At 35.8% G+C, this 25,000-nt stretch overlaps 3 protein-coding genes and 1 long non-coding RNA gene across 8 annotated transcripts in view; 3 read left to right on the top strand and 1 right to left on the bottom strand.

Moving 5' to 3' along the window:
* fnbp1a (formin binding protein 1a) overlaps positions 1 to 7,310 on the top strand; it is a 28,544-nt gene extending 21,234 nt beyond the window's left edge. For 2 of the 3 annotated variants that reach the window (XM_079897652.1, XM_079897651.1), the window contains one exon: positions 1,123 to 2,644. In XM_079897652.1, the coding sequence (XP_079753778.1) occupies positions 1,123 to 1,301 (179 nt within the window). In that variant the 3' untranslated portion in view covers positions 1,302 to 2,644. The other variant, XM_079897650.1, reaches the window with a different exon arrangement.
* Positions 7,311 to 13,203: 5,893 nt separating this feature from the next.
* LOC307174326 lies at positions 13,204 to 15,427 on the top strand. Its single transcript, XR_013823986.1, has 4 exons — positions 13,204 to 13,396; positions 14,029 to 14,429; positions 14,846 to 14,919; positions 15,164 to 15,427. It is a non-coding gene; the product is annotated as an uncharacterized lncRNA (long non-coding RNA).
* An 865-nt stretch (positions 15,428 to 16,292) lies between these two features.
* pierce1 (piercer of microtubule wall 1) lies at positions 16,293 to 17,368 on the top strand. Its single transcript, XM_079895959.1, has 3 exons — positions 16,293 to 16,466; positions 16,712 to 16,790; positions 16,869 to 17,368. The coding sequence occupies exons 1-3, from the start codon at positions 16,300 to 16,302 to the stop codon at positions 17,049 to 17,051; spliced, it is 429 nt and encodes a 142-aa protein (XP_079752085.1). The 5' UTR covers positions 16,293 to 16,299; the 3' UTR covers positions 17,052 to 17,368.
* A 112-nt stretch (positions 17,369 to 17,480) lies between these two features.
* The window catches only part of tjp2b (tight junction protein 2b (zona occludens 2)), an 86,206-nt gene continuing 78,686 nt past the window's right edge, over positions 17,481 to 25,000 (bottom strand). For all 3 annotated transcript variants that reach the window (XM_079895951.1, XM_079895952.1, XM_079895953.1), the window contains 5 exons: positions 24,561 to 24,782; positions 23,345 to 23,461; positions 21,458 to 21,805; positions 19,576 to 19,661; positions 17,481 to 18,633 (listed from right to left, as the gene is read on the bottom strand). In XM_079895951.1, the coding sequence (XP_079752077.1) occupies positions 18,462 to 18,633; positions 19,576 to 19,661; positions 21,458 to 21,805; positions 23,345 to 23,461; positions 24,561 to 24,782 (945 nt within the window). In that variant the 3' untranslated portion in view covers positions 17,481 to 18,461. The remainder of the gene's footprint in view (positions 18,634 to 19,575; positions 19,662 to 21,457; positions 21,806 to 23,344; positions 23,462 to 24,560; positions 24,783 to 25,000) is intronic.

Below are 25,000 nucleotides of genomic sequence, written 5' to 3'. Positions count from 1 at the left end.
TTGGATTGAGAAATTGCAGAATGGAAAAAAATAACACATGCAAACATTTTAAATAAACAACATTAAAATTAAATTAATTTTAAGATTTAAAAAAAACTTTTTAAATAATTTACTCAATTAACTAAAAGAAATAAACAATAAAATTAGTATAAAATTCAAAAATTAGTGAAACACTTTTTTTACACAATTATTTGCTTGTTGAATTCATAATTTGTAAGTCACTTTGGATAAAACATTTTTAACATAATGAGAAAGTGTAAGTGTGTCTAAACTTTTGACTGGTTCTAAATTTAAATAACAATTTTATGGCAGAAATATACAAATTTAGATTGAGAAATGACAATGTAAGAAAAAATGTAAGCAAACAAACAATAAATTTACAATAAAATTTAAGAAATAAAAATAAAACTTTTTAAACATTTTACTCTAAAAGAAATATATTAAAATGTAAGTGTCTTAACTTTTTATAATTTTATGATCGATAAATATACTAATATATATATATACTGATTTGACTGATAATTAGCAGAATGGAAAAAATAACAAATACAAAATTAACAATATTTTAAACAAACAACAATAAAAATACAATTAAATTTAAGAATTAAAAATAAAATGTAAAAAAATTACTCAACTAAACGACATTATAATAAAAACAAAATAAACAAGTATAAAATGTCCAAAATTGAGTAAAAACTGAAAAAAACGACAGAAAAACGAAACCGAAAATTAATAATTCTTCATTTAGGATAGCGTCATTTTACCAGCGTTGCCCAGCACGGCTACACACACCATGTTACAGCACAGTAGGGCTATTGCAAACAGAAACAAGTTCAGAGAAATTTCATGTCGGCACGTTTTTTTTAAGCGGACTTTGCCTTTCCAGTGAGCGTGAACTGTACATAATAGTATTTTTTTTACATTTAATGTGTGAGTGGCTTTGGATAAAAGTGTCTGCTAAATGAATAAATTTACTCAAAATAAAAAAATAAAACAGAAAATGAACAGTGAAACTGGTTATTGAATGATGCTGATATAGTAATAATAAAAAGAGTGTTATGGGTGAAGGTATTTTTTTATTAAGTTGACACGATTGTTTTTTTTGTTTTTTTGCATCTGTAGGTCAGAACGAAGGTACCATATCCATGGCCGAGGGTGAAATGCTGTATGTAATCGAGGAGGATAAGGGTGATGGATGGACCCGTGTCCGCAGAAACGAGGACGAGGAGGGATACGTGCCCACATCCTACATCAAACTCTTTTTGGACACGAATGCCAAAGGTGCTATGACATACATATAATCCCACGCCACAGAACACCCGGAAAGGGTCATTAGTGAACGCCGTTTGTACATTACCGTTTGTACACTGTACATACAGTAGAAGATCGTGAAAATGTCCTCATTGAACAGAGGAAGCAGAGCAATTTCTGTTTGTACATGTTCAAGATGCCATGTGTCATTTCTCAGTTTTGGTCTTGATTTAAGTTTTTTAAATTATCTGTCTCTCAGACTTTATTTCTGCATCCATAAGGGTAAATTAGGCAATAAAGACACAGCTGCTGTGAAATTTTGATATATCTGATGGAATGGCATTATATATAGCATTATAGCTTGGCATTATGGTGGTTTTCTGCTATAACCAAGATATTTAGGTACTCATCATGTTCATATTTTTTAACGATCTACATGCAATCAAATACTTTTAGATTAGCAGCCAAATGATTATGAAATGTCATGAGCGGGAAAACTAACATTCTGAAACCTTCTGGCAATAAAAAATAATTTACTAATATTTTGACCTTAAAACTACAAAATAAGTAGCAATCCTGCATTTTAACTATAGTGTTTTTAATTGTAATAATTTTTTTAAGACGTCGAAATATCTGACTTGAGAGAATCTTTTGCATGAGAGATGGAATAGAATATTTTCTCAGGTATGTTTACGTTGGTCTACATCCTTGTACCTCAAATCCTGAATATACGGGATTTTTTCTTTCCCCTGCGGCAAATCACGTTCAATTTCAATGCATATCATTAAATGTGAAGAGCTCAAGTAATTAATGCATGTATCTTTGAGACTTTAGCTAGCTTTGCATTTACTGCTGTACAAAAAAGATCAGCTTTAGAAGTAAAAAATATACTCATGAACCCATAGTTAACACAATGCCTTTCAGTGTAGTGAGCGTTGAAGCAATAATTCAAAAGATGCATGTTATTTGTACATTGACCAGCATGGAAAACGAACAGAACGTGAAGTTTCCAGAAGGTCAACGCAATGTGTGTTAGGAATATTTGCAGCAGGAATACCGCTCTATATGCATGCTATGAACCAGACAGGCTACTTTTGCTGCTTAACGGCTTCATAATTTGTCCATAGCTTTATCAGCAGCTGTTAAATATGCTTGATAGTGTCGCAAGCTAAATATATGAACAGTTTTGTATCGTTTTATACCGTCCCTGTCTTTAATTCACATGACATAGTGGAGCTGCACTCTGAAGTTGAGCTGAACGTTTTTAACCCATCATTTCATTGCTGTCTGTGAATCAACGATTGTACAGGAATATCATAGTTCAATTCTTATGCAACATCTCTAACATGTCTTGTGTGATGTTTTTTTTTTTTTTTTTTTTTGCTTTTTGTTTCTGTTCCTTTCTTTGCAGATCCCTAAAAGTGTTTGGCTGGCACAGGAGTGGCAGGGCAAGCGTCCTTGCGTGAAACGTCCTCCTCTTGTAACTGTAGTCAGAGATGTGGGACAATGTGGAACTAACTGAAAGGATATTCCATTTTTAACGCAACCTCTTTCACTGAACTCCTCTCGTCTGCCATAATAATGCAAACCGATCTTTTTCATGACTAGCGTGCTGGTTATTTGCTAAAGCTTGCTTCTCGTATGGACCTACAGTAGAATATTTAGCCGTAGCTGCTTGCCGTCAGAGCAGAGCCTTTAGGTTTGTTTGCAGAGGCACAGAGTAAGTGCCGTGTACATGTCTTGTTATTGCCTGGCTTGCTTCAGAGCCGAGAGGAGTTTTCTCATGAAGACTTAATTAGACTTAATGAATATTTGTCAGTGCAGACTGTTCAGTTGTGTGAAAACTATAAAAATGTGGGGGATAAATGGGACTCATTTTATACATTAGAAGCTTGCTTTGTTTTGTTGTACAGTGTTTGCAAGGCGGCACTGTATTTAAATCTTCTGCTACAATTTTGTGCAATTAAATCCAGTTAAAACTATTATAAATGTAAGATTAAGATTAAAGATCCATTAAAATGGCAATTTTCTTTCCTATGATGTTGATGACTGGATCAGTGGACATATCAAAAGGTTTGGGGTCAGTAAGATATAGAGAAACATTTTGGAAAGAAATGAATACTTTTATTCAGCAAGCATGCTTTAAATTGGCCAAATGTCACAGTAAAAACTTTCATAATGGTACAGAAGATTTTTCATTGATCATTAGAAATGTTTCTTGAGCAGCAAATCATCATATCAGAATGATTTCTGAAGGATCATGTAAGACTGGAGTAATGATGCTAAAAATATTTGTATCTTTGCATCACAGGAATGAATTACATTTTTAAATAGTAAGATAGAATTTGTAATATTTGACAATAGTTTTTTTTTTTTAGCAAATAATGCAGCCTTGGTGAGGATAAGAGTTTTATTTCAAAAACATCTTACTGACCCCAAACATTAGGGGTCTTTAAACCGACTTATGATCGAATGTTTTTTAAAATGTAAAGGGGTCATGACATGGATTTTTTTTTATTTTTGCACCTATTTTCAACCTTCATTCTGACCCCCCCGTCTGAAATGATCCGTTTTTAAGAGGCAGCTACTTTAAGGCTTGTTATGATTGGCTAACGTCATTGCATAGGAAACAGTATCAACGCCCACTCGCTATTTCACGTCGGTATGTGTTTCGAAAACATCCATATAAAACCATCATTATGAAAACGTGTGTGATGCAGCTGCTGTCAGATCCAATACAGTTGGGTGCTTCATCTTTCAAACAAAAGTTTCTTTGTGATCTCTCCATTACACTGTGCCTTGCTGACAAAATGCTTCATACAAACATATAATCCTCTGACGCGATCCGGGACGCCGGATAGATGTGTAGACCGCGTCAATGATTATAATGGGTTCTATTTGCTTTTGACGCGATGCTACGCTCACATCCAGTGTAGGCAAATGTCTGCCGTTAAGCGACTGAATGCCAGTGGGCGGGGCCTATGGTGCGATGATGATTAGCTATTCGTCGATGCCTTGCTCTGGAGGCAGTCATATGCAAACGTGTTTGCCTGTGTGTAGTCACAGATCCCGCAATATCAAAACAAGCTGTTTTTGGAGCTTGATCAAATAAATGCTTTGTTTATAATGAGGAGGACGTTTTAAGCTGTAAAACTTTGAATGGTACAAAGACCTCCTATATGTCAAAACATCAAGGCAAATTTCGCATGTCATGACCCCTTTAACAGACAGTGAATGTCATTGTAATATATGCATACTGAATTGTTTCTTTTCCAGCTGTATTACTATCAATCTCTCTGTAAATTTAAGCTATCATTTTACTTTAACACTGTTCTTTTGCTGCCTTGCAAGCACTGGTATTTCCACCAGGAAATGTAAATCTGGTTATTATTATTACTATTATTATTATTATTATTATGAATGCATAATCATCCCCTACATTTTGTGTGAGGTGCTGTTGTAGATGAATAGTTCTCTATGGCAGGTGAAGTGGTAAGCATCTTTTCTGGTTCTTTACTCTTTCCTCCCAGAGAAGAAAGAAGTGTCACCTCACTCACTCATTCACACTTTCTTCCTGCGATGTGTGCACACACACACCACAGCTGCTCCCTTCTTTCTCTCGCTCTCTCTCACCTCCTCTTCTGTATCTCTCACTGTTCTTTCTTCTTTTCATATTTTTCTGCATCTGTAGCCCTGTTTTGATGGGATAGTTTTACCAGAGGATGTCTGGTCAGGTCTTAAAAATCTGTCTGAATCAAACACTATCATAATAAAAAGCAAATTACTTATGTTTATCGGCTAACTTGGAAAGTCTAATCTCATCTGGATAAGCTTGTCTGCAATTATTGTTTCACAACTACCCCAAGTAAAGGCCCGTTCACACCAAGAATGAATACTATAAAGATAACTATAACAATAATTACATAGGCGTTCACACCAACACACAATATCTTTTTGTTTAATCTAAGAGTGCTGCAGTATATGCCACTTTAAATGCTCGAGCTCTGAAAGTGAATCCAACGATATCGTTTCTCTGTGCCGTTATACTGTAGTTGTGGTGTGAACTGCTATTCTTTTATTTTTAAACGATTTTTAGAACTATATCTTTATCGTTATAGTTATCGTCCTTGGTGTGAATGGCCCTTAAAGCTAAATATCTTATTATTAGACCTTGGTTATAAATTTAGACTTTTTGCCAAGTTTCTAGATAAATGGTTAGTTAGCTGATTCAAGATAGTAATAGTTGATACTAATCCTGAAGTAAGAAATCAAAAATGAGGTAGTATTTACTGTGAAATTTCACTAATAATTTCAACTAAAAACAATTTTTTATGCATTTTGGCCGTTCATTTACATGATAACAGCGTTTTGGGGGCCTGAAAACGCAATCTTTTGAAAATTAGTTTCAATGTGCACGTTTTTGAAAATTAAACTTTTATTGTCTCCGTGTAAACTACAAAAATGCAAATTTGTGGAAGCGGTGACGTCACGCGCATGTATATTGCATAATTCATAATTGAGCGTTTTTAGTCATTTTTTTACTGATCTGTGTGAACAGGGATCGTTTTGACGACGTTGTCGTCTTAACACGAAACTTTTCCAAAACGCAAAAGTTAAGACTTTTCCGGTTTTAGTACATCGCTGTGGTGTAAACGAAAAAGTATTTTCTTGTCAAACGTACTCCAATAATCTTTATTTGGAAAAATCTTTTTTACAGTGTGCTCTAGTCTGAAATGCTGACAACACAGGCAAAGATATATATATCTATGTATAAAGACTCACTGCTCTATTTTGGAATGTCACTTGGCCAATCAAATAATTGGATTCCGTCTGAATCAGTACATTAAATCCCAGATGTCCTCTATTAATAATTGTAACTTTAATTGGCATTTAGAAAAGTGATCAGCCTCTTTTTCTCTCTTCTTCTGCTCTCTCTCTCTCTCTCTGTCAGCGCAGTGGATGTGGCTGTGTATGGTGTAGCTGTAGTGGTGCAGTCCAGTAGATGTTGATGGTGGTCCTCAGCTGGTGCTGTGTTTCGACGCATGCATGCTTGCCCTGTCTCTGTGTGTGTGCCAGTCTTAGGGGGTCCAAGTCTCCATAAAGTTCAAGCCTTCGACTTCTGATGGTTGAACTTAAACTTTTTGAATTGTGTTTGTGCCTGTTTATTTCCTTCTCTACTTTATCTTGAGTGTTTTATTTCTTTTGGAAAAGATATGCATGGTCTTGTCTCTACACATCCCCCTAAGTTATTCTTTTAAATTGTTTACACCGTTTTAGATTCTTTCTTTTTTGAGTCTCTCTGAATGATTGATATCCAGGTCCAAGATTAACAGTCACCAAGCGCCAAGTAAATATATCATTACTTGATAATTAACTACTAAGAATAAAGTCGATAAAACCTGCTGGTGAATAAAGTGAATAAAATGTGATTCAAAGACACATAAAATATGTAACACTATTAATACAATTTATTGTTATATTTCTTGCACCAAAACAAAATCACTACGTGTCTTTGTTCTTTTACACAACGACCTGCAATGAACCAAACTGTGACCAAATTCTTCAAAATAAAAATATTGAAGAATAGGGTTTCTCAGACCATGAGAAATATTTTTGCTCATTTACCCACTACTGTTAATTTTGGACCCTTTCAATATCATTCTGATTTCATTTTTGATGTTAAACGCAAGTATTTACCTCATTCAGGATAGATTTGGACTGCTCTTCAATAATAGGTTCTGAACGTGACGAATACTGTCATATCCATTCATGAAGAAACACTTCTGCAGAGCTGAAATGTCTGTTTTTCTGTATATTGTGCTTTTGAACTTGCTGGATCCCTTCCTTCGAAGACCTCATAAACATAAAACTGCCAAATAAAGTGTGAAAGGCTTGTGACTTTTTTTTTTTTTTTTTTGCAAATGCTAACCAGTATAGTAGACAATGATTTGAGTTTTATTTCAGTTATCAAATCATTCATATTGTAAAAGTCAAAATTGTATGTCTGTCGAACTGAGCAGTTTTTATGTAGAAGTTTAACAAATTAAAGGTCATTTTAAAATGCTTCTATTTGTCCTGTTTCTCATTTAACTAAATGATTGTGTAACGTTGTGTAGATCAGCTGGATTTAGTTCTGGGCCTTCATTTTACATCCATTACTGTTTATTGTTACAAAGTGAATCTGGTATTTAATGTGGTCTTGCGTAAATTACTGCATTTCATTCAACCCATTTATGTTCCTAATTTAGCTAAATTATTCTGCTACTGTATGTGGGCGAAGTTTGATTCAACCTCATTTTTAGATTTGATTTATTTAGCTATCTTAAGGATGTTATATGCATTTTATTATTTGCCTTAAGTGTTGTTATTGTTAAATAACTCTAAAACAATTTAAAATAATCATTAACATAAAGCTAAAACATTAGATGGAAAAAATTAAACTTTGAAATGTTGACTAACTAGCATAACTTGATGTACTAAATGACAAATTAAAACCGAAATTAAAGCTAAATTGAAATAGAAATAAAAGAAAATGCCAAATGCACATGAAATTAAATCAAATCAAAGTATAAAAACAAAAGCCAATTTGAATATTAATAAATACTATAGTAGTATATAAATAATAATTAAATAACACTGTTCAAATTATTAGCCTGCATTTTCAGGTCACGACCCCACTAGAACTGTAAATGTGACCACAAGGGGGCATCAGATCCCGAATCAACAACAAATCAAGTGTGGTGAAATTCCCAAATGTGTTTTATGATCATTACTACAGTACTCAGGGGCGTCCTTAGGGCGGTGCAACTGTTGCGGCCCCACCGTGTCCCGTGGCGAAATCCTCCCACGCCCAATCGTGAACGGACCGAGGGGGACCACAACCCCAAACCAAGGGAGCCCCGGCTCCAGCCTGACAGTACTACACTTTAAGTGTTCGATTTGCTCGAAGTCCAAGAACATGAAAAATGTTACAACAAAAGCATGACAAATGGGTGCCACAATACGTCCCAGAGTTACTCAAGTATGAGCAAGAACAGAGATGTTCTGACACAACAAAGAGAATGTAAAGAGTTGTTTTAAGATCTGTTCTGATGGAGTTCAAAAATAGCACACATGTACGTCTTCATCTAGTATTGTGACTTTGCTGGGAGTAAAAACAAAGATGGGCCTAAGTTGGGTAATAGAAGTTTAAAAAGTCTACATGTCGAGTCGGTTATGTAACATAATTTGATTGGATTTGTCGCGAATCGCCATCACATAAAATCTCAGGAGCAGCCTCTTCTCATAACTCTAAAGAAACCCTCATTCACGTGTAACAGGTCATATCCTCGATGGTCCGGTGCAGGAACGTGGAGCGCTGAGCCGTGCCTGTCTGCTCTAACAGGAACCCAGCGCTTCAGATGAATGGCTTCCTCCTCCTAAAATCGTACCCTGCGGTCTAGAGCTCAAAGTTGAAGAGGCTTTAGAAGGGAAAAGGGGGTGCGATTGGTTTAGCAGGTGAGGGCTGGGAATGCCAGATAAAGAACAGAATTTCTTGCATCACTTCCGCTGTTTGTTCTTCTTTCTATTTCCAAGCAATGGAATGCTTTGCCATTCAGGAGGCGAGGAATTCAAAACAAGTTCATTAAGTTTGAATAGCGTCTTCTTTTTAAAGCTGTGTTTGACCACCCCACCCTAATATCACAAAGGCCTTTCCACAATACACATCCGTCAGCCTCCAAGAACTGATTTCCTGCCTCAAAACACATTTTCATTTGAACATATCTGTAGCAGTCTGTTTTTGAATGAAGTAATAACAGATGTTGGTTCAATACTGATGGAACAAACTAATGTTTGCTTTTGCTTAAGTTTCGGTAGCGGGATATGTTCATATCTACTGTAAATCAACACGAAGTGGCATAGACTTTTTAAGGATAAATCTACACCTACTCAGCGCCCCCTGCTGTTATGGAGGAAGAATAACTATTTTTGTAATGGAAAACTTGCATACTGCCTACTTTTTTTTGTACAAATAGTATATGAAAGTGTTGTTAGCTAAAACTATTTTTATAAAAAAAATATATATATATATTAGATGAAAAACTTAAAATTAGGAATGTTGCATTGGCAAAAAAAATTACTAAAACATAAAAAAATAAAGCTAAAAATAGAAATATTTAAACTTAAACTAAATTCAAAATATTAATAAATACTATATAATACTAAAATAACACTGATGTGAAACAGTGTGCATTCAGCAATAAAGTGCTGCAGGTTTGTCAAACCCGGAAAAATAATTCGCCAGTGGTTGCCTCAAGATTTTCCTATGGGTTTTTATAATGAGTGTACATGTGTGTTTTCAATAAGATCTGTGGTAAACATAACTTGACAATACTTGGACATTTCGCTCTACAACGTAAATTAGGCTACATACACAGATTTTTGAATTTTGTAATGTTTATTATAAAAGCTATTTGGTTTGTATTAATAAACGTTATAAGTAAAGTTTGGGGTGTGAGTGTGTGCAGTTTATGCTGCGGAACAAAACGTCCAGGTATCGATTCAAGTTGTTTACCACAGACCTTATTTTATTCATTAAATTGATAATCTAAGAATAATCTTGAGGGAACCGAAGTTTTTTTCTAATTTTTGAGAACATTTTAAAAATCTATAAAGTTTTTTTCTAAGAACCTTGTGTGATGGAAAGTTTCCATGGATGTTAAAGGTTCTAATTCATGGAACCATCAATGCCAATAAAGAACCTTTACTTTTAAGCGTGCCGTCTGCAAACAAATGCTTCAGGAGCTTTGAACTAACTTCACTTTTCTGTGTCATTATGGATGTTTGATCATTTGGTGGATGCATGTAAGTCATTTCTCCTCAGGTTCACTGACCTGAACATTTTCTACTATTTTTTGACAACTACAAATTTAAGTGTTCAAATAGGCTACTTTTGGTCATCATTTTTAACAGTACGTCTGTTTTATATATATATTTAAAAACTTTTGTGAAATATTTTGCTTTAAAAATGGTTTGATATTTTGTTATTTAATGACATCTATTTTAAGCCTAGTTTAAGTGTCCACATACTTTGGGCGCCTCAGTATTGTGTTAATGTTAAAGGTTTTAAGGATATGGTTCTGAAATGTTTGACCATGCCCACGGAAGTGTTTCATAACAGTCTCGAACGACGTGGAATTTACTTTCGATGAAGTATAAGGAACGCGGCTTTGTGCTTGAGGTCTTTAAGTGAAAACACTGATTTTCTCCCGACACTTCAGATTTGGCACCATTTTGTCTTTCTAAAATCTGTCACTCACTGCTGACGCAGATCCTTTTCCTGAGCGGGTGAGATTTTTATTGTTCAGATGCAGCAGGCCCTGCTATCTCCATCCACCAGTGGCTTCCTGTTTCCTCCAACCCTGGAAATGCTGCATTTCTGTCTCCCTCCTCATGCTAACCTTCAAACATAAATTAAAACCCGTTGGCCTCTTGTTTCCCCTTTATTTCCAATGCTTTTCTGTGTTAATACTCTGTGATATTTTATTAAACAGGCAGTTATGGCCCTGGACTCTAATTAAGTCTTTTTGTTATTCTGTCAGGGACTAATTAAAAATCAGTTTATTTATGCAAGGTAAAGGCGTTTCCATCACGCGAAACGACCGTTGTCTGACGCGTTTCGCTGGAATTGCTTTCTTTTGCATAAAAGTACTACTGTGATAGTACTGTCTGTGTTGCATAAAAGTACTTGCAGCACAATAAATAATGTATAGATTAAATACAATGTATACAAACCTTTATTTTACGAAGCAATGCACCATTTCGGTGGCGTTGAGAACTGCTCTCTTCTGACGAGGATGCAAAAAGCCCGCGATACTCAACAACAGCTCGTTGCTTCAGTTAAGAGTAAGACAGAGGGTGTATTGTATCAACTGTAATTGACCCTGCTACTAACCCAAGCGCTGGGTAACACAAAAACTACCCAAACATAGGGAAAAAAATAACCTAAAAATTACCCAACAGGCTTAACCAAGCATTTGGTTTCAAATAACACAGAGTGTATAGGGTGGGGTCCTGCTAAAATTATTGAATATTGAAAAGTGCAGATGTGCATTTGGGGTTACCATGATTTTGCCAAGGAAGACATGATCCTGGAACAACATTCCGGTCCGAAAATTTTGTCATAATTATTCCTCCCTAAATCTAGCCCCTTGATATCATTGATAGGACATAACTTATCCTTAAAATCAGAGGGAAATAATAGAAGGGCTGCAAACTTTAGAGTTTAGCGTGGAGTGAGAATTATGGATGGGGTGGAGGTGAATGTTCGATTCGATTCGATTCTGATCTTGATTCAATATTGATTCATTTGGCAAAATCAGTAACTAGGGCCTACATGTTCATTTTTCTTAAGGAAACAAATCCCTCTCAACTATAATGCGGTAAACATACAGGGAAACCAGTGTCAGCTGCTTTAGTTATAAAAGGTTAAAATGAACAACTCATTCTTATTTAATTAATGGGGTTTTATAATAACGTTATAATATTTTTAATGATGTAAGAGTAAAAATATAATAAATATGTTATATAGTGCATGTATTTAACAAAATGATCCTCTCTCAAGAGTTCATTTTTCTAGCTAACTAACATGCTATATTATATATAGTCATTGACGGTCACAAGCTGTTTTATTCACGTTTTTCCGTGGTTGAAACACTCATTGAACGATTACATGAGATACATTTCAGTAAGCTGTACTGTATCTTTCAACATAACTTCTGATGTTCATTCATGTTATTTGGTGCTAATAACAAGGATCGGTTCACGTGCCACTTAAACTGAGGTGCTAAAGCGATCTGTAACGCCACATTAAAGACCGGCAAAACAATATTTCTGTCATGACAACTCTCAGAGAGATTGCCATGGTAATGGATTTGGCAATGTTCATGTATTTGGTCTTGGCGGAATAGATCTGCTACACTGCTGCTGCTACAGAGACTTGCTACTGCCAATACATTCACAGACATGCTGCTTCTGCACATGTAACATAAATGAAATAACCCCCGTAGCAGATCTATACAGGTGGAGCTGGGGAAGGTGGAGGGTTTCTGAAGTGCACTGCAGACTGCTAATAGCAAACTACTTGTATTTGAATGTTGAGCTGCAGCTCATTGGCTGTTGATGCAACAGCAACCAATCAGCTGCACTGTGTAGAAAATGATGTGATCACTACTAAATGAGTTAAAGACCTATCAGCCTGCACCATCTAGAGTTTCATGCCAGAACCAGGTAGGCTATCTATTTTTTTTAATTTTGTAATAAAATTGACAGAATTCGAAAGCTGAGACTTTGTTTCATATCAAAAGTAACCTGCTGTGTCTTGACTGTCGGTGCGTTGCAGTGTCCTCTTTGCTCTGCAATGTTTTTTCACTGATGAGAAAATGGATGTGTGGCGTGAGAGGGTGAAAACATTTGTCAGTTGTGTGAGTCTCACGCTGAATGCGTGAGAGTTGGCAGCCCTGACGTTGAAGCAGAAGCACGTAACCCAGTTGTAATCTTAAAGTTGACATAAACTGTAAACTTGTCCCATAAATCTGATTGGTTGATTGGAATGTTGTTTCAGGATCAGCAGAAATGTTGATCCAGGAACGTGTTGAACTTGGTGAATCATGTTCACCATGTTTTCGAAGCACAGTTTTTTAGCACAGTTTTCAACAGCCCCAAGCAGAACTAAATGAAACCTAGTTATGTAAAATATTTCATTAGAAGATGCATCAATTCTAAAAGCAGTTATTTTTGCTTAAGTGTGCATAACTTCCCACTTCAAAAGAATGATAAATTCTTCTCAGAGTTCAGTGACAGACTCCAGCAGTTCTAGGAGGATGGAGCTTGTTCTTTACAGCAGTTTTATCAGTTCCAAACACACACAGGAATTCCGGTTTGGGGAATGACCATCCTGATTCCTCACTTCCACAGGAAGGTCAAATAAAAGAACCTCTTTCACGAGAAAGGCATTTCATTTCTCACATGTCTGGACAGAGGTATCAGCTACAATGACTGCATTAGTAAAGTCCTGCTTCTGGAGCACAATTCTTCGTCTATGGACCTCCTCATGTCTCAGATTCACCAGCTGGACCGAATTTGGAAAAAGATCCATAAATTTCAGGTAGAGTTTAGAACAAACAATTTTCCAAGGATTTTTGGTCACACTTTACATTACATGCTACTTTGTGACTCTAATGAACAATATGTCGTTGCTTTATGGAAATGCTTTAATTATATTATTGTTCCTATTTTAGTCCAAAACAATAATATACAAAATGGACACAGTTTACAGTATGTTTCAGTTAAAAATTTCTTAAATTAATAAGGCCATTGGCTTTTCTCTTAAAGTTGTGCTAATGCATACATTTATGTGATGCATTACCTGATTTTACTTCATATTTGTTAGAACATTTTTGAAAAAGTAGTATACAAGAATTATAGAATAATACAAGAATTATAGAATATTTTAAAATGCTTTATTTTATATGTAATATATTGTTATACATTTTATTAACATTTTAGAAATGATCATTTATTTACTAACTACGTCAGCTGATCACATCATTTTACAATTTGCCAACAGAGGGCGCAATTTTAAATAAAGTAGGGCGTGGAAGTGTTTATTTGTTTTGTGCATGTATTTATATTCATATTAGAGTGGAACAATGTTCTAAACAAAGTTATTTCAGATTAGTCTAACAATATCGCTTTGTTTAAAGTATTACATCATGTTTTTCTACTCCATTACTGCAGCCCTGGATGGATTTAAAGGGATAGTTCACCCAAAAATGAAAATGTTGTCGAAAATTTACTCACTGTTCCAAACCTGTATGAATTACTCTCTTCTGCTGAACAAAAGATATTTTGAAGAATGTTGGCAACCAGACAGTTGAAAGTAGCCATTGACTTCCATAGTAGGAAAAAAAAAATATTATGGAAGTCAATCGCTATCGTCAACTGTTTGGTTACCAACATTCTTCAAAATCTTCTTTTGTGCTCAGCTGAAGACAGAAATTCATACAGGTTTGGGTGAGTACAACTTGCGGGTGAGTAAATGATGAACTATCCCTTTAACCTCTCAGAATGTATCAGGCACCTCTGAGGGCCACTAAGAGGACTAATGAAGACTATGCTACTTCTGAAGTCTGCAAAAGGTAAAGTCTGCATAATTGTAGCAATTTACGAATATGTTAAAATTCTACGTGTTTGAAACAATATATATGGTTTAATTTTACAATGTCATGCCTTGATGAGAAGAAAGAAGCCCTTTTAACTGCTTCACAGTCCATTATTACTTTTGGTACGCGCTAGGCCAGACTCAAACTCGTACCGTGAGTAATAATGCACCGTGGCAGTGTGTTTATCAGCGTGGAGAAACTCAAGCCAGGTTTGGAAGCAAATGAATAAAGAGGAAACATTTTAATGTGAATGTTTGCATACATTAACACTTTGCACTTGCATCAAAACCGAACCATGCCCACCTACTTTCCTTTGGCATTATTCAATTCACTTTTTTTATTTTTATGAAACTGCACTTGTTGATGGACACACTGTATTGTTTTAATTTTAGGTTTGAAGTGAAGTAAATTGCATGCGATCACAGAAGTGGAAACTCTGGATAACAACTCAAAATGTTTATCAAGGGTATGCAGCATTACACTTCTGTATGCAGTCTGAACATCTGAGCATCACCTCCGGAAATCAAGACTGGCTATAAATCTGGTTTTACTATTATTTTCTATGTATAAAAACTACTAAATGTAAATGTTAATGGGTGATTTAGAAGTGGCTGTATGATGTCCAAATAACTAAATGTAAAAAATAATACAATTTTGTAAAAAAGCAATGATGGTTGAATGTGTTGTTCTTTTGCCCTTTTTTTTCCTAGGTTGAGAGGTCCATGGACGTCTGACAGCCTTTTGCAAACTTCACTGTTCATTATAATATTTTTGCTTTTGCAACAAAACAGATTCCATCATCACAGTGTAACATGCAATTGATGCAGATAAGAAAATACTAATGTGTATACCATGTTTAAATATGTTTTATTAAATAAAAAAATCGTACAAAAGTGGTTTGTTTTTATCAATATTTAGAGCATTTAATGTTTGGTTAAATTTAAATGCAATAAATATATTTCAATTTTTTTGAGAAAGAGGTTGTCTTGGAGTATTTTTTTATGAAAATTTAAGTTTTCACCCAGTAGAAAGGCCTGTTTTTGTTTCACAGACAAGGTTTAAGCCTGGTCCCAGACTAAAATGCATGTTTGAGTGGTTTTAATTGAAAGCAACTTGCACTGACATAGGCCTAGGCTATATTAAAATACGTTAGTGCCATTGTTTTGTCTCAAGATGCACACCAGCAATGTTTTTTCTAAGGCACGTTAAAAAGCTACTTAGCCTTAAAAGGCCTATTCCTAGCTAACCCCTGTCTGTGAAACCAGGCCATAGAGGTTTACTTTATAACATGCTGACATCTATTATGAAGGACTAAAAATGACAGAGCCATAGGTCAATTAGCATACATGCGCAAGGAAAAATAAATGTAGAAATGTGGAAATACAGAATTAAAATAAATGTAGAAATGTGGAAATACAGAAATAAATAAATGTAGAAATGTGGAAATACAGAAATAAATAAATGTAGAAATAAATACATATATAAATATTTAAATAAATAAATATATAAATACATAAATATATAAATAAATGTATAAATACATAAATAAATACATATAGAAATGCATAAATAAATAAATAAATAAATACATGTAAAAATACAGAAATAGCCATTTATATTACCAAAATGTATTTATTTTCACTATTATTTCTGCATTTATTTATTTATTTCTACTTTTATTTATTTATTTTTCGTTCTGTCATTTTTAGTCCTTCATAATCTTTTTCTATCTTTGAAAAACAATTTTGTGAAGAAATGACCAACTAAAGACGGAGCGGAGGCACATGACGTCACCTAGTTACAGTGTTGATAGCAACCGATCGATCACTCGCACTTCTCGCAGGGAATGTCTACAAACGGAAACATGGACGATCATTCCGCAGATGAAGGGACAAGGACGGAGCCTGGAGTGTTAGCTAATGATACATTTGAGATAAAGACAAGCGATGTGTACAATATGGATAAAAACTTACCAACTCGCTTTAATAATCCGGAGTGTTTCAGAGGATACAGGTGAGAAGAGTCATGCGGCCGCAGTGCATCATGTGATCTAAATCTGAAATAAATGTATTTATTCTTTCGTTCATTCATATGAATATACGAATATATGCTCTTCAGAGGCATAGATGAGGCTAATTAATTAGTATCTATCTATCTAAATAAAATACGTACACTATCATTGGTCCATCTTCATAGAAATAAGTAAATCAAATTATACCAATAACAATGATCCTAATAAGCCTCATTATACTTTTTAGCCAAAAAATGATCAACCATCGGTACCAAACAACAAATCAAACATATGGAAGCAAAAAACCAACAGTTCATGAAATGCCGGTAAGTAAGCCTACCTACACAGCCATATTAATAAGATTATTCACACATTAGTATTTACACCCTCCGTTTATTTTTCAGACAATCTTTAAAGGAAGTCGTCGGAAGTTTTCTGAGCATCTTCTGAAAAGTGGCATGTACAGAGAAAACGGCTTCAACACCGTGCTGGACAAGAGCCGACTCACTGGACCCAACACAACCGATGCGTTTCATGACAGAATCAATTTCCATTACTTATACCATACAGATGGGAAATCTCAGTAAAATACAGTCAATTTATTTTGTATATAACAAAGCAGTCATGCTAATTTGATGCTAGTAGGGGTTGGATTGTCATTTTTCTGTGCAGACATAACTTTGTAAAAATCTTCATTTACTCTCCCTCATGTTTCTTCAAACCTGTATGACTTTCTTTTCGGTGAAACCTAAAAGATATTTTGACTATGTGTTTTTTTTTTTTGTCCGTACAATGGAAGTCAATAGGCTCACATGTTAATTGGTTTTCAACGTTCTTCAAAATATCAGGTTTGGAATGACCTGAGGTGAGTAAATGCTCACAGAATTTTCATTTTGGGTGAACTATCCTTTTAACTGTATAAAAATCGATCCATTTCATTTATAGCCTACTGTGTGTGATGGATTCCAAAACACTTCCTGTTTGAATATTAAAAAACACACAACTAAGTCAAGAAAGTCAATATAGTTTATTTTATTTGGTGTAGTAGAGTGAAATTCCACAGTAGACCTGAACGTAAAAGTCCAGGGAAAATTCTCTCGGCGTGTGAGACCCTCACACACAGTGGAAGCCATCAAAATATAATCCACGAGTTTTAGAAGCACTTTGAACCAATGCGTGGAGGTAAAGCGGACTAACCTACAATCAAGCATGTTAAAAACGTAATGCAGTGGGGTTGAAATAAGACAAACCGTGACATCTGCAATTCCAATAGCTCGAACCAACCAGCATCCACCTGAATTGTGAAGTGTCCCTTTGGAAACAGAACTCATTTGTCGTTGCTGTCGCTACACTGAGGATACGGGCGGACGGTATTAAGGGTTTTGGTGTTGACTTTTTCCCTGTTTTTCCTTGGAGCTGTAAGCAGCAAAAATATTGTCCAGAGGGCTGGATTGTCAAGTCCACAAACCTCCAACATTATTCGTAAAGTAAAAGGCACTTCAAAATGTTGTAACAAAATCCAGTGTATTGTCTTACATCATATAACACACATGATCAGAAATGAAGGAATGCAAAGATACTGTAGTATAAACCTTAAAGAGAGTGACGTTTTAAAACAGTTTTGCTTCAGGCTTATAAAAAGAAAGTAACAAAAAGCTGGTTTGTAGCACACGACAGGTTTAAGGTTTTCATGGAGCGAAGACGGGGAGAGAGAGTGACTCGTGGCGAGACGTTTCTGTAGCGTTGCAGAAACTGAAAAAATTGCATAGGCAAGAAAACATGGTTCTGGAATCACACAGACGGAAACCAAACGAATGCAAATATAAGATTCTATCCACACGGACAGAAAGTTGAACTTCTTTGAAGTGAAAAAGACAAATGTACGCGTGGGAAACTTAAAAGCAGACGGGACTTCCGAGTCAGCAGCAGCAGGTTTGGTGCAGGGCGGCGCCCCGGTGGAATGGTGAAGCTGTGCGGTGAGCCGAAGCAGAGGAACTCTACAGCTCAGTGTCCTGATACTTTTGTGCTGTGTTGTAATAGCCACGCTTGGTCTGCTCCGCCAGCTGCTGTCGAATCTCCTCCCCGGGCTCCTCTCCAAGGCCGAGCGGGCGGCTCTCCATGTATGGCAGCTTGGAAGGAGGCGTCTGGGGCTCTGGTCGCGCGCTGGAGCTGGACGCAAAGCAAACGGAGCAAGATCGGTGAAAAATTTAGCACACTTTTTCACACTCAAGATGTTCCAACTTAACACAGAAGATATTTGAAATACTATGCACAACAACAAATACTATGAAAGCCAATGGGGCCCATCAACTGTTTGGTTACCGACTTTGTTCAAAATATCTTCTTTTGTGTTCAGCAGAAGAACGAAATTCATACAGGTTTTGAACAACTTACAAAGTGATCATGTCTCTTCAGACTTGGATTAAACCGCTCGATTCATATGGATTTATTTTACGATGAACTAAAGTGGTGAAAATATGTGTCTATGGGGTGTTTTTAATATGCTTTAAGACAAACCACGTGCAAATTCATAAGTCAACACCATTGCTGAGTATTTCCTCCTTAAAACTGCAGTGAACCAAAGACAGTCTCAAAACACGGTTTGAAATCGCTGGTGTTTCTGGCGTCACAAACTACCTTGTAACCAATCACGTCAACGCGCGATCATCAATGAGTGGATCTCTGAGCTGGTGTGAGTGAGTGGAGGCGGGGCTAATTTGCATATTCATAGAACCGCATATACTAAATGAGGCAAGAGTTACATTCAAGCCCCTGAGTTTTAGGGGATAAAATTATTGACTACAGGGGGACTTTAAGGGTTTAAAATGACAAAAGGGTGAGCAATAAATGACAGATTTTTCATTTTTGGGTGAACTGTCCCTTTAAGGAGCGGTCACGTATACTGTTGCTCACGAGAGAGTGTAGGATTTCCCCATGCATATTTCACAATGAGTTCGAGTTGGTCACGCAAATTTTCTGTATTGAACAACAAAAATCTACTTGCTTTGAAAGTATGTGAACTGTACTTCTTACATCGCTACACTATGAACAAATACCATAGACCTTTATCGCCCGCAAAATGTGACCACACTTTCAAAACAAAACTCTTACCCGATAGGTTGTGGCCTGCTGTGGTCCAGTTTCTGAGACTTCTTGGGCACGGCATATATGTCTGGATGTTTCTGAGCAATCTCCACCTGAAAAATGACAATACAGTATGAACGCATCAGAATTGCTTACATGTAAATTTTGGCAGAAAATTTGTCAATCAGATCTGTGGTTTGCTACATGCAATTGGTATTTATAATTTGGTATATACAATTCTCTTTTATTAAACAACATTTTTACTATCAAGGTTAATTCATCAATACTTTTGGATTGTTTTTCCAGAAGAGTGTAAATTTTGATTTATAATTTTATATTTAATATATAATGTTTAATACATAATTTAAATGATAAATATAGAATTTTAATATGAATTTTCATTTATTTTTCAACTGCTATAATTAGTTTTTGTCACCCTACCCAGCATATAGATGACTGCACAGCAGTGCTCTTTTAATTTATTTTGTTCTTTTCTTTTATTTTGTTTTATTATAGCTTTATTAATATTCTGAATTAGCTTTAATTTGTATATTTTTAGTTTTCATGTTAATTTTTGTGTAATTTTTAGTCATTTCGTTGTGCTTTTGTCATTTAAATTGGTTTTTGTTTTATTTTTTAAATATTGCTATTTAAGTTTAAATTTATTTTTATTTCAGTTTTAGTTGTAGTTCATTTTAGTATTTATTTATTTCCAGTTAATAATTTTAGTGCTTTAACTTAAAACCTATTTCAGTTTATTGCAAGGGCAACATTTTATTTCAATTAACATAAATGTTTTTAATAGTTTTAGTTAACAGCAATAACCCTCCAAAAAAAACAACTTTCTCTCTATAAATTACAGAAACGTCTGTCTGTCTGTGTGTCTGTGTGTGTGTGTCTGTCTGTCTGTGTGTGTGTCTGTTAACCACATATCTCTCGAACCGTTAGTCCGATGGATTTCAAACTCGACAGGTGTCTCGCCACGGGCACGAGTAAGTGCAGTGCCAAGTTTGACGTTGTTTGGATGAGAAATGCTAAAGATATCGTTAAATATATCATTTTTAAAGGGTTGTGGTTTAAAAATAAACATTCTGACATTAGAGAGTTGTATCGGTCAAAGAAGCCCCAAGAAGGTTGTGGTTTAAAAATAAACATTCTGACATAAAGACTCAGTCAGCTACACTGTTTACTTCTGAATATTATAGTTTGGTTCCAGAACGTGATAAATCCATTTTGATTAATTTGAGTAAAAATGTGTTTTCTTTACCAAGAATCCAAACTGATTTTGCACGGGCACTTTGCACTGCTCCCTGAATCGACACGCTTATTCATTTGTGGATGTAAACTGAATCTGTAAGTCAGCTATGCTGTTTACTTCTGAATATTATATTTCATTCTGGTGCGCTTAACATTATCACTACTGTGTAATAGTAGCCTATGCTATTCACCAACTAAACATATCCTATTCAATGCGTTCACAGTCTCTTTCACGGGCATCATTTGTAGTTGCCTTTTCACAAACTGTTTGCTCAAGCATAGCTTTTTCTCGGAGTTCACTGTGTGCTTTCTACCATGCACAAATAAAAATGTCACTGAACTTTTGCTGTGTAATTGTAACAATGAGCACACACACCAAACCAACAATTACTAAAAACACACACAAAAACTGATTTTGCATGGGCATTTTGCACTAGTAAATTTTAAATTCCATTCAATTTATTTGTATAGCATTCAATTTTATGTTGAATTTGATCCACTTTTATTAGCTACTGGATGATGAGTGTAAGGGACACATAAAAGTGTGTAATAAATAATAAATATGCTACTACGCCAACCTAGCATCAGAGGAGACTGACGAAAAGTCGTTGTACTGGTCTTCGTGCAAAGCCTAAAGACGATGAAAACTCACCCTGGCGTTCTGGGCCTCTTGGATCTCCAGAACTCTCTGGTTCCGGGCGAAGTGATCCATCTGCTCGAAGGCCTTCACTTTGCCCCGGAAAGACCTCTGGGAAGGATCGTCGGGACTGTCCCCCAGAGGTTCATTGTCCCGTATCGGGGGGCTGTTTACGAGGCCTCTGGAGCTGCGGGACGCGAAGGTAGGTTTGAGTGCTGGTGGGGGAGGAAGGGGCTTGTTTTTTGCCGGAGAGTCCTGGCTGCGCGGGTGCTCGCTGCTTGCGGGACTGCTTGAACGAGAGTCGTAGTTTCGAGAGGGGTCGTACTGCCCCCGCGACACCTCCACTTGTGACAGCACTTTTACCTGAAAGACATTTGAATATGTGTTTTAGAGAGAAAAAAAGACTTTAACTTTTACCAAAAAAAAAATTCAAAGCAAAAGCGCATTGTGTGACTGGCCCCTTAAAGCCAATTCACACCGCACCGATAAGACGGCATCAGACACTTCGTCAGGTTCTGTCGGATCCCTGTTGGCATCGGTCAGAGCTTGTTTTCGCTGATTGAACATGCTGAATCAGAATCAGAATGTAATCTGGTGACGGTGCAGTATGAATTGGCCTTAAAACCACAGGTAAAGGCCAGTTTTAGCACTGGATCAAACTGACATTTAATGCATCTACTGAGGGTCACCACCGCTGTATTTTCACATTGAGATCCATGATTCCAAACACAAAACCTACAACAGCAACACTAGCAGAACAATCTCCAACACTAACTACTAATTGTGCCAGTTTTTCTATAAACACTGCCAAAACACTAAAACTACTATTAACACTTTACAATAAGTTTGAATTCTTTAACATGAGTTAATACATTAGGCACCATGAACCGTTATTGTTCATTAATACTATTAAAAATGAATTTCATTAACTGAAATAAAGCTGAAGTAAAATACTGTAAATTAAATATTAGATGAAATTCTTGGAAATGTTGCCTTTGCAACTAACTGAAATAAAAAACAGAAAGTACAATAACTGAAATAAAAATAAATGAATGCTAAATAGAAATATTTAAAAAACAAAAATGAATAAAAATGACAAAAGCACATAAAATTGTTAAAACTAAACCGAAAATATAAAAATAAAAGCTAATTCAGAATATTTATAAATACAGTATTAGAGTGGTATATAAATAATCCTAAATAACCCTGTCATGAATTAACAATAAATAATTTCTACATATATCAATACATTTTTAACACATTTAAAAAGTGTTATAAACAAATAGCTTAATTATAAATAAAACAAAAAATATATAACATATTATAATAAAATATAATAACAGATAAAAAATGCTGTAAAAATGACATTTTAATTAACTAATGTTATCGAGTTGAACCTTATTGTAAATGGTTACTAAACTACTTTACCACCAATTACCATCTTATTTTTTTTTTTTTTACATCAAGATCACAGTATACATGTCTGACACAAATTATTCAAAACAGTTGTTTTCAAGTAAACTACACTAGTTATTACCACAATGTGCCATTGAGCTGCTGCAAGAGGATTCTGAACTGCTGGAAAAATGGTTGCGCCAAATCAGGCCGTTCTTCTGCATGAATGCGGGTTCAGTCAGGGGAAGAGTTGTGTTAGTCTGAGTGAGTTTATCATCTTTACTGCAAAGTTTTGAGTCTCTACAAAGTATTAGGAAATGGATGCATGCCGCTGCATTACATAATAAAATATCAATGCAACGACATTCCTCTATTTAAAGTGTGGCGTAAGTGTCCAAAAATGACTGCAATTTTAGTTTTCTCTTTTAACACTAGTCTAATATCTGGTAAATGATGAATGGTGTTTTTAAGAAAGGAAAGCCACTGGGGAGCATGACATGAGCTCACCTTCGCGGGGTCAGGCAGGAAGGTGGACATGAAGGGGGGACTAGCCTCGGTCAGCATCTCTCTGCTGCCCACCCTGCGGATACGACCTCGAATCTCTGGGCTGGACTTCCTGAGGATCTGGAGGGGGGACAATTCAGATAACATAGAAAGCATTCATTCATCCATACACACAGAAATGTGTTTGTCTTGGGTCAACAATCTAGCATACTTCTGATTTAACATTAACATTCATTCATCCATCCATCCATCCCTAAGGTTCCCACACCTTTGTTTTGACCAATTCGTATCCAGTCCTTCATGAGGACTAAAGATAAAAAGAAAATCCATGTTCATGTCTTGTCCAGGCATTTTAAAACACAATTTCCTTAATATTATTTTAGTATTATTATATACTGTTACAGTATGTATTAATATTTTGCTTTTGCTTTCATTTTGATATTTTAGTTTTTGTACTTTAGTCTTTTTTTTTGTTTTTTTTGGTTTGAGTAATTTAAAATTTAATATCTATAATCTAACTATATCCAATATTTATATTTTATTGTATTTCAGCTTCATTTCAATTAATGAAAAGTAAAAATAAAAAAAAATAGTTTTAAAAAATAGTTTTTGACTTTTAACAGTTTTAGTGTTAGTTAACGACCCTGTCATTAGTTAACAATCACAACACTGACTCCCTGATATTTCCAGGTTTTTCATAACCTTAATAATGACATTTGCAGGAATAATCATAATCTGTTACCCTGTAGAGTAAATATTTAGTGATCAGTAATGTTGTAGTTCCAACATCTAACAGAAGGGGGCAGAAGAGTCTGCTTTTTGCATTTACATATTCTCTGAATCTTTTTTTGTTCTTTTTGAAAACAAGAATTCCACATGATTTGCCATGTAAACTCATTATCATGCACTTCTTGCACTTGCAGCAGGTAATGCATGCATGACAAGTGTGTGCTGGTGTCTTATGCCCAATATGAAAATGTATTTCCTTGCTGGCTTGACCTCTGCTGTCTTTCTTTTAGCACACAGCTGACTTTGTGCTGATCTAGGCAACTGTGAGGGATGCCGTCGCAGCAAGCGTGTTTAAGTGTGTAGATGTCATGCAGTTCACCATCACGGTGAGGGATGCATGTGTCCATATGTCTTCGGCCATGATAAATAGCCATCAATGTTTTGGAATTAGTATGCATGCATGAGTGTGAAAGTGTGCGCATATGCTAACCTCCTCTGGCATGACCGGCTCAGAGGAACGGCTAATGGCCGACACCCGCTGGCGGTCGAGTGGTTCGTCCGCTTCGTTATCTGTGTAAGTCCCGCCCTCATCCGCCGTGTCTTCGTAGTCGCTGGCCAGCCGGCTGTCCATGCTGAGATAGTCAGCGCTCATCGCAGAGAGATACGACATGCGGTCGTCGTGAACGTCAAGGTCCCCCTCCGTCCCGTCCAGCTAAAAGAGACACATGATGGATCTTGTGTACAGAGAGGAGTGAAAACAAACGAAAACACAAAAACAAAACAGAACGAAAGCTGTAGAGTACCACTGAAGAATGATGAACAGTAAAAGCACAGAAAAACAGGAGGAATGTCTACCATGATTTTCAGAAAAGGAAGACATGCATTAGCAGGTAAACTATGGGTTTACTGTAGCTATAAGGGAAACACTGA

Source organism: Squalius cephalus (genome assembly GCF_949319135.1).
Source record: "Squalius cephalus genome assembly, chromosome: 16".
Taxonomy (NCBI): Eukaryota; Metazoa; Chordata; class Actinopteri; order Cypriniformes; family Leuciscidae; genus Squalius; species Squalius cephalus.
The sequence above is the reverse complement of the archived record's forward strand: the minus strand, read 5'-3'. Positions and strand labels throughout refer to the sequence as shown.

Bases quoted from the DNA above. Each gene is read 5' to 3' on its own strand.
- pierce1 (XM_079895959.1), top strand. From the start codon at position 16,300: ATGTCTACAAACGGAAACATGGACGATCATTCCGCAGATGAAGGGACA. The intron at 16,467-16,711 runs GTGAGAAGAGTC...TATACTTTTTAG, and splicing joins GAGTGTTTCAGAGGATACAG to CCAAAAAATGATCAACCATC. The intron at 16,791-16,868 runs GTAAGTAAGCCT...TTTATTTTTCAG, and splicing joins CAACAGTTCATGAAATGCCG to ACAATCTTTAAAGGAAGTCG.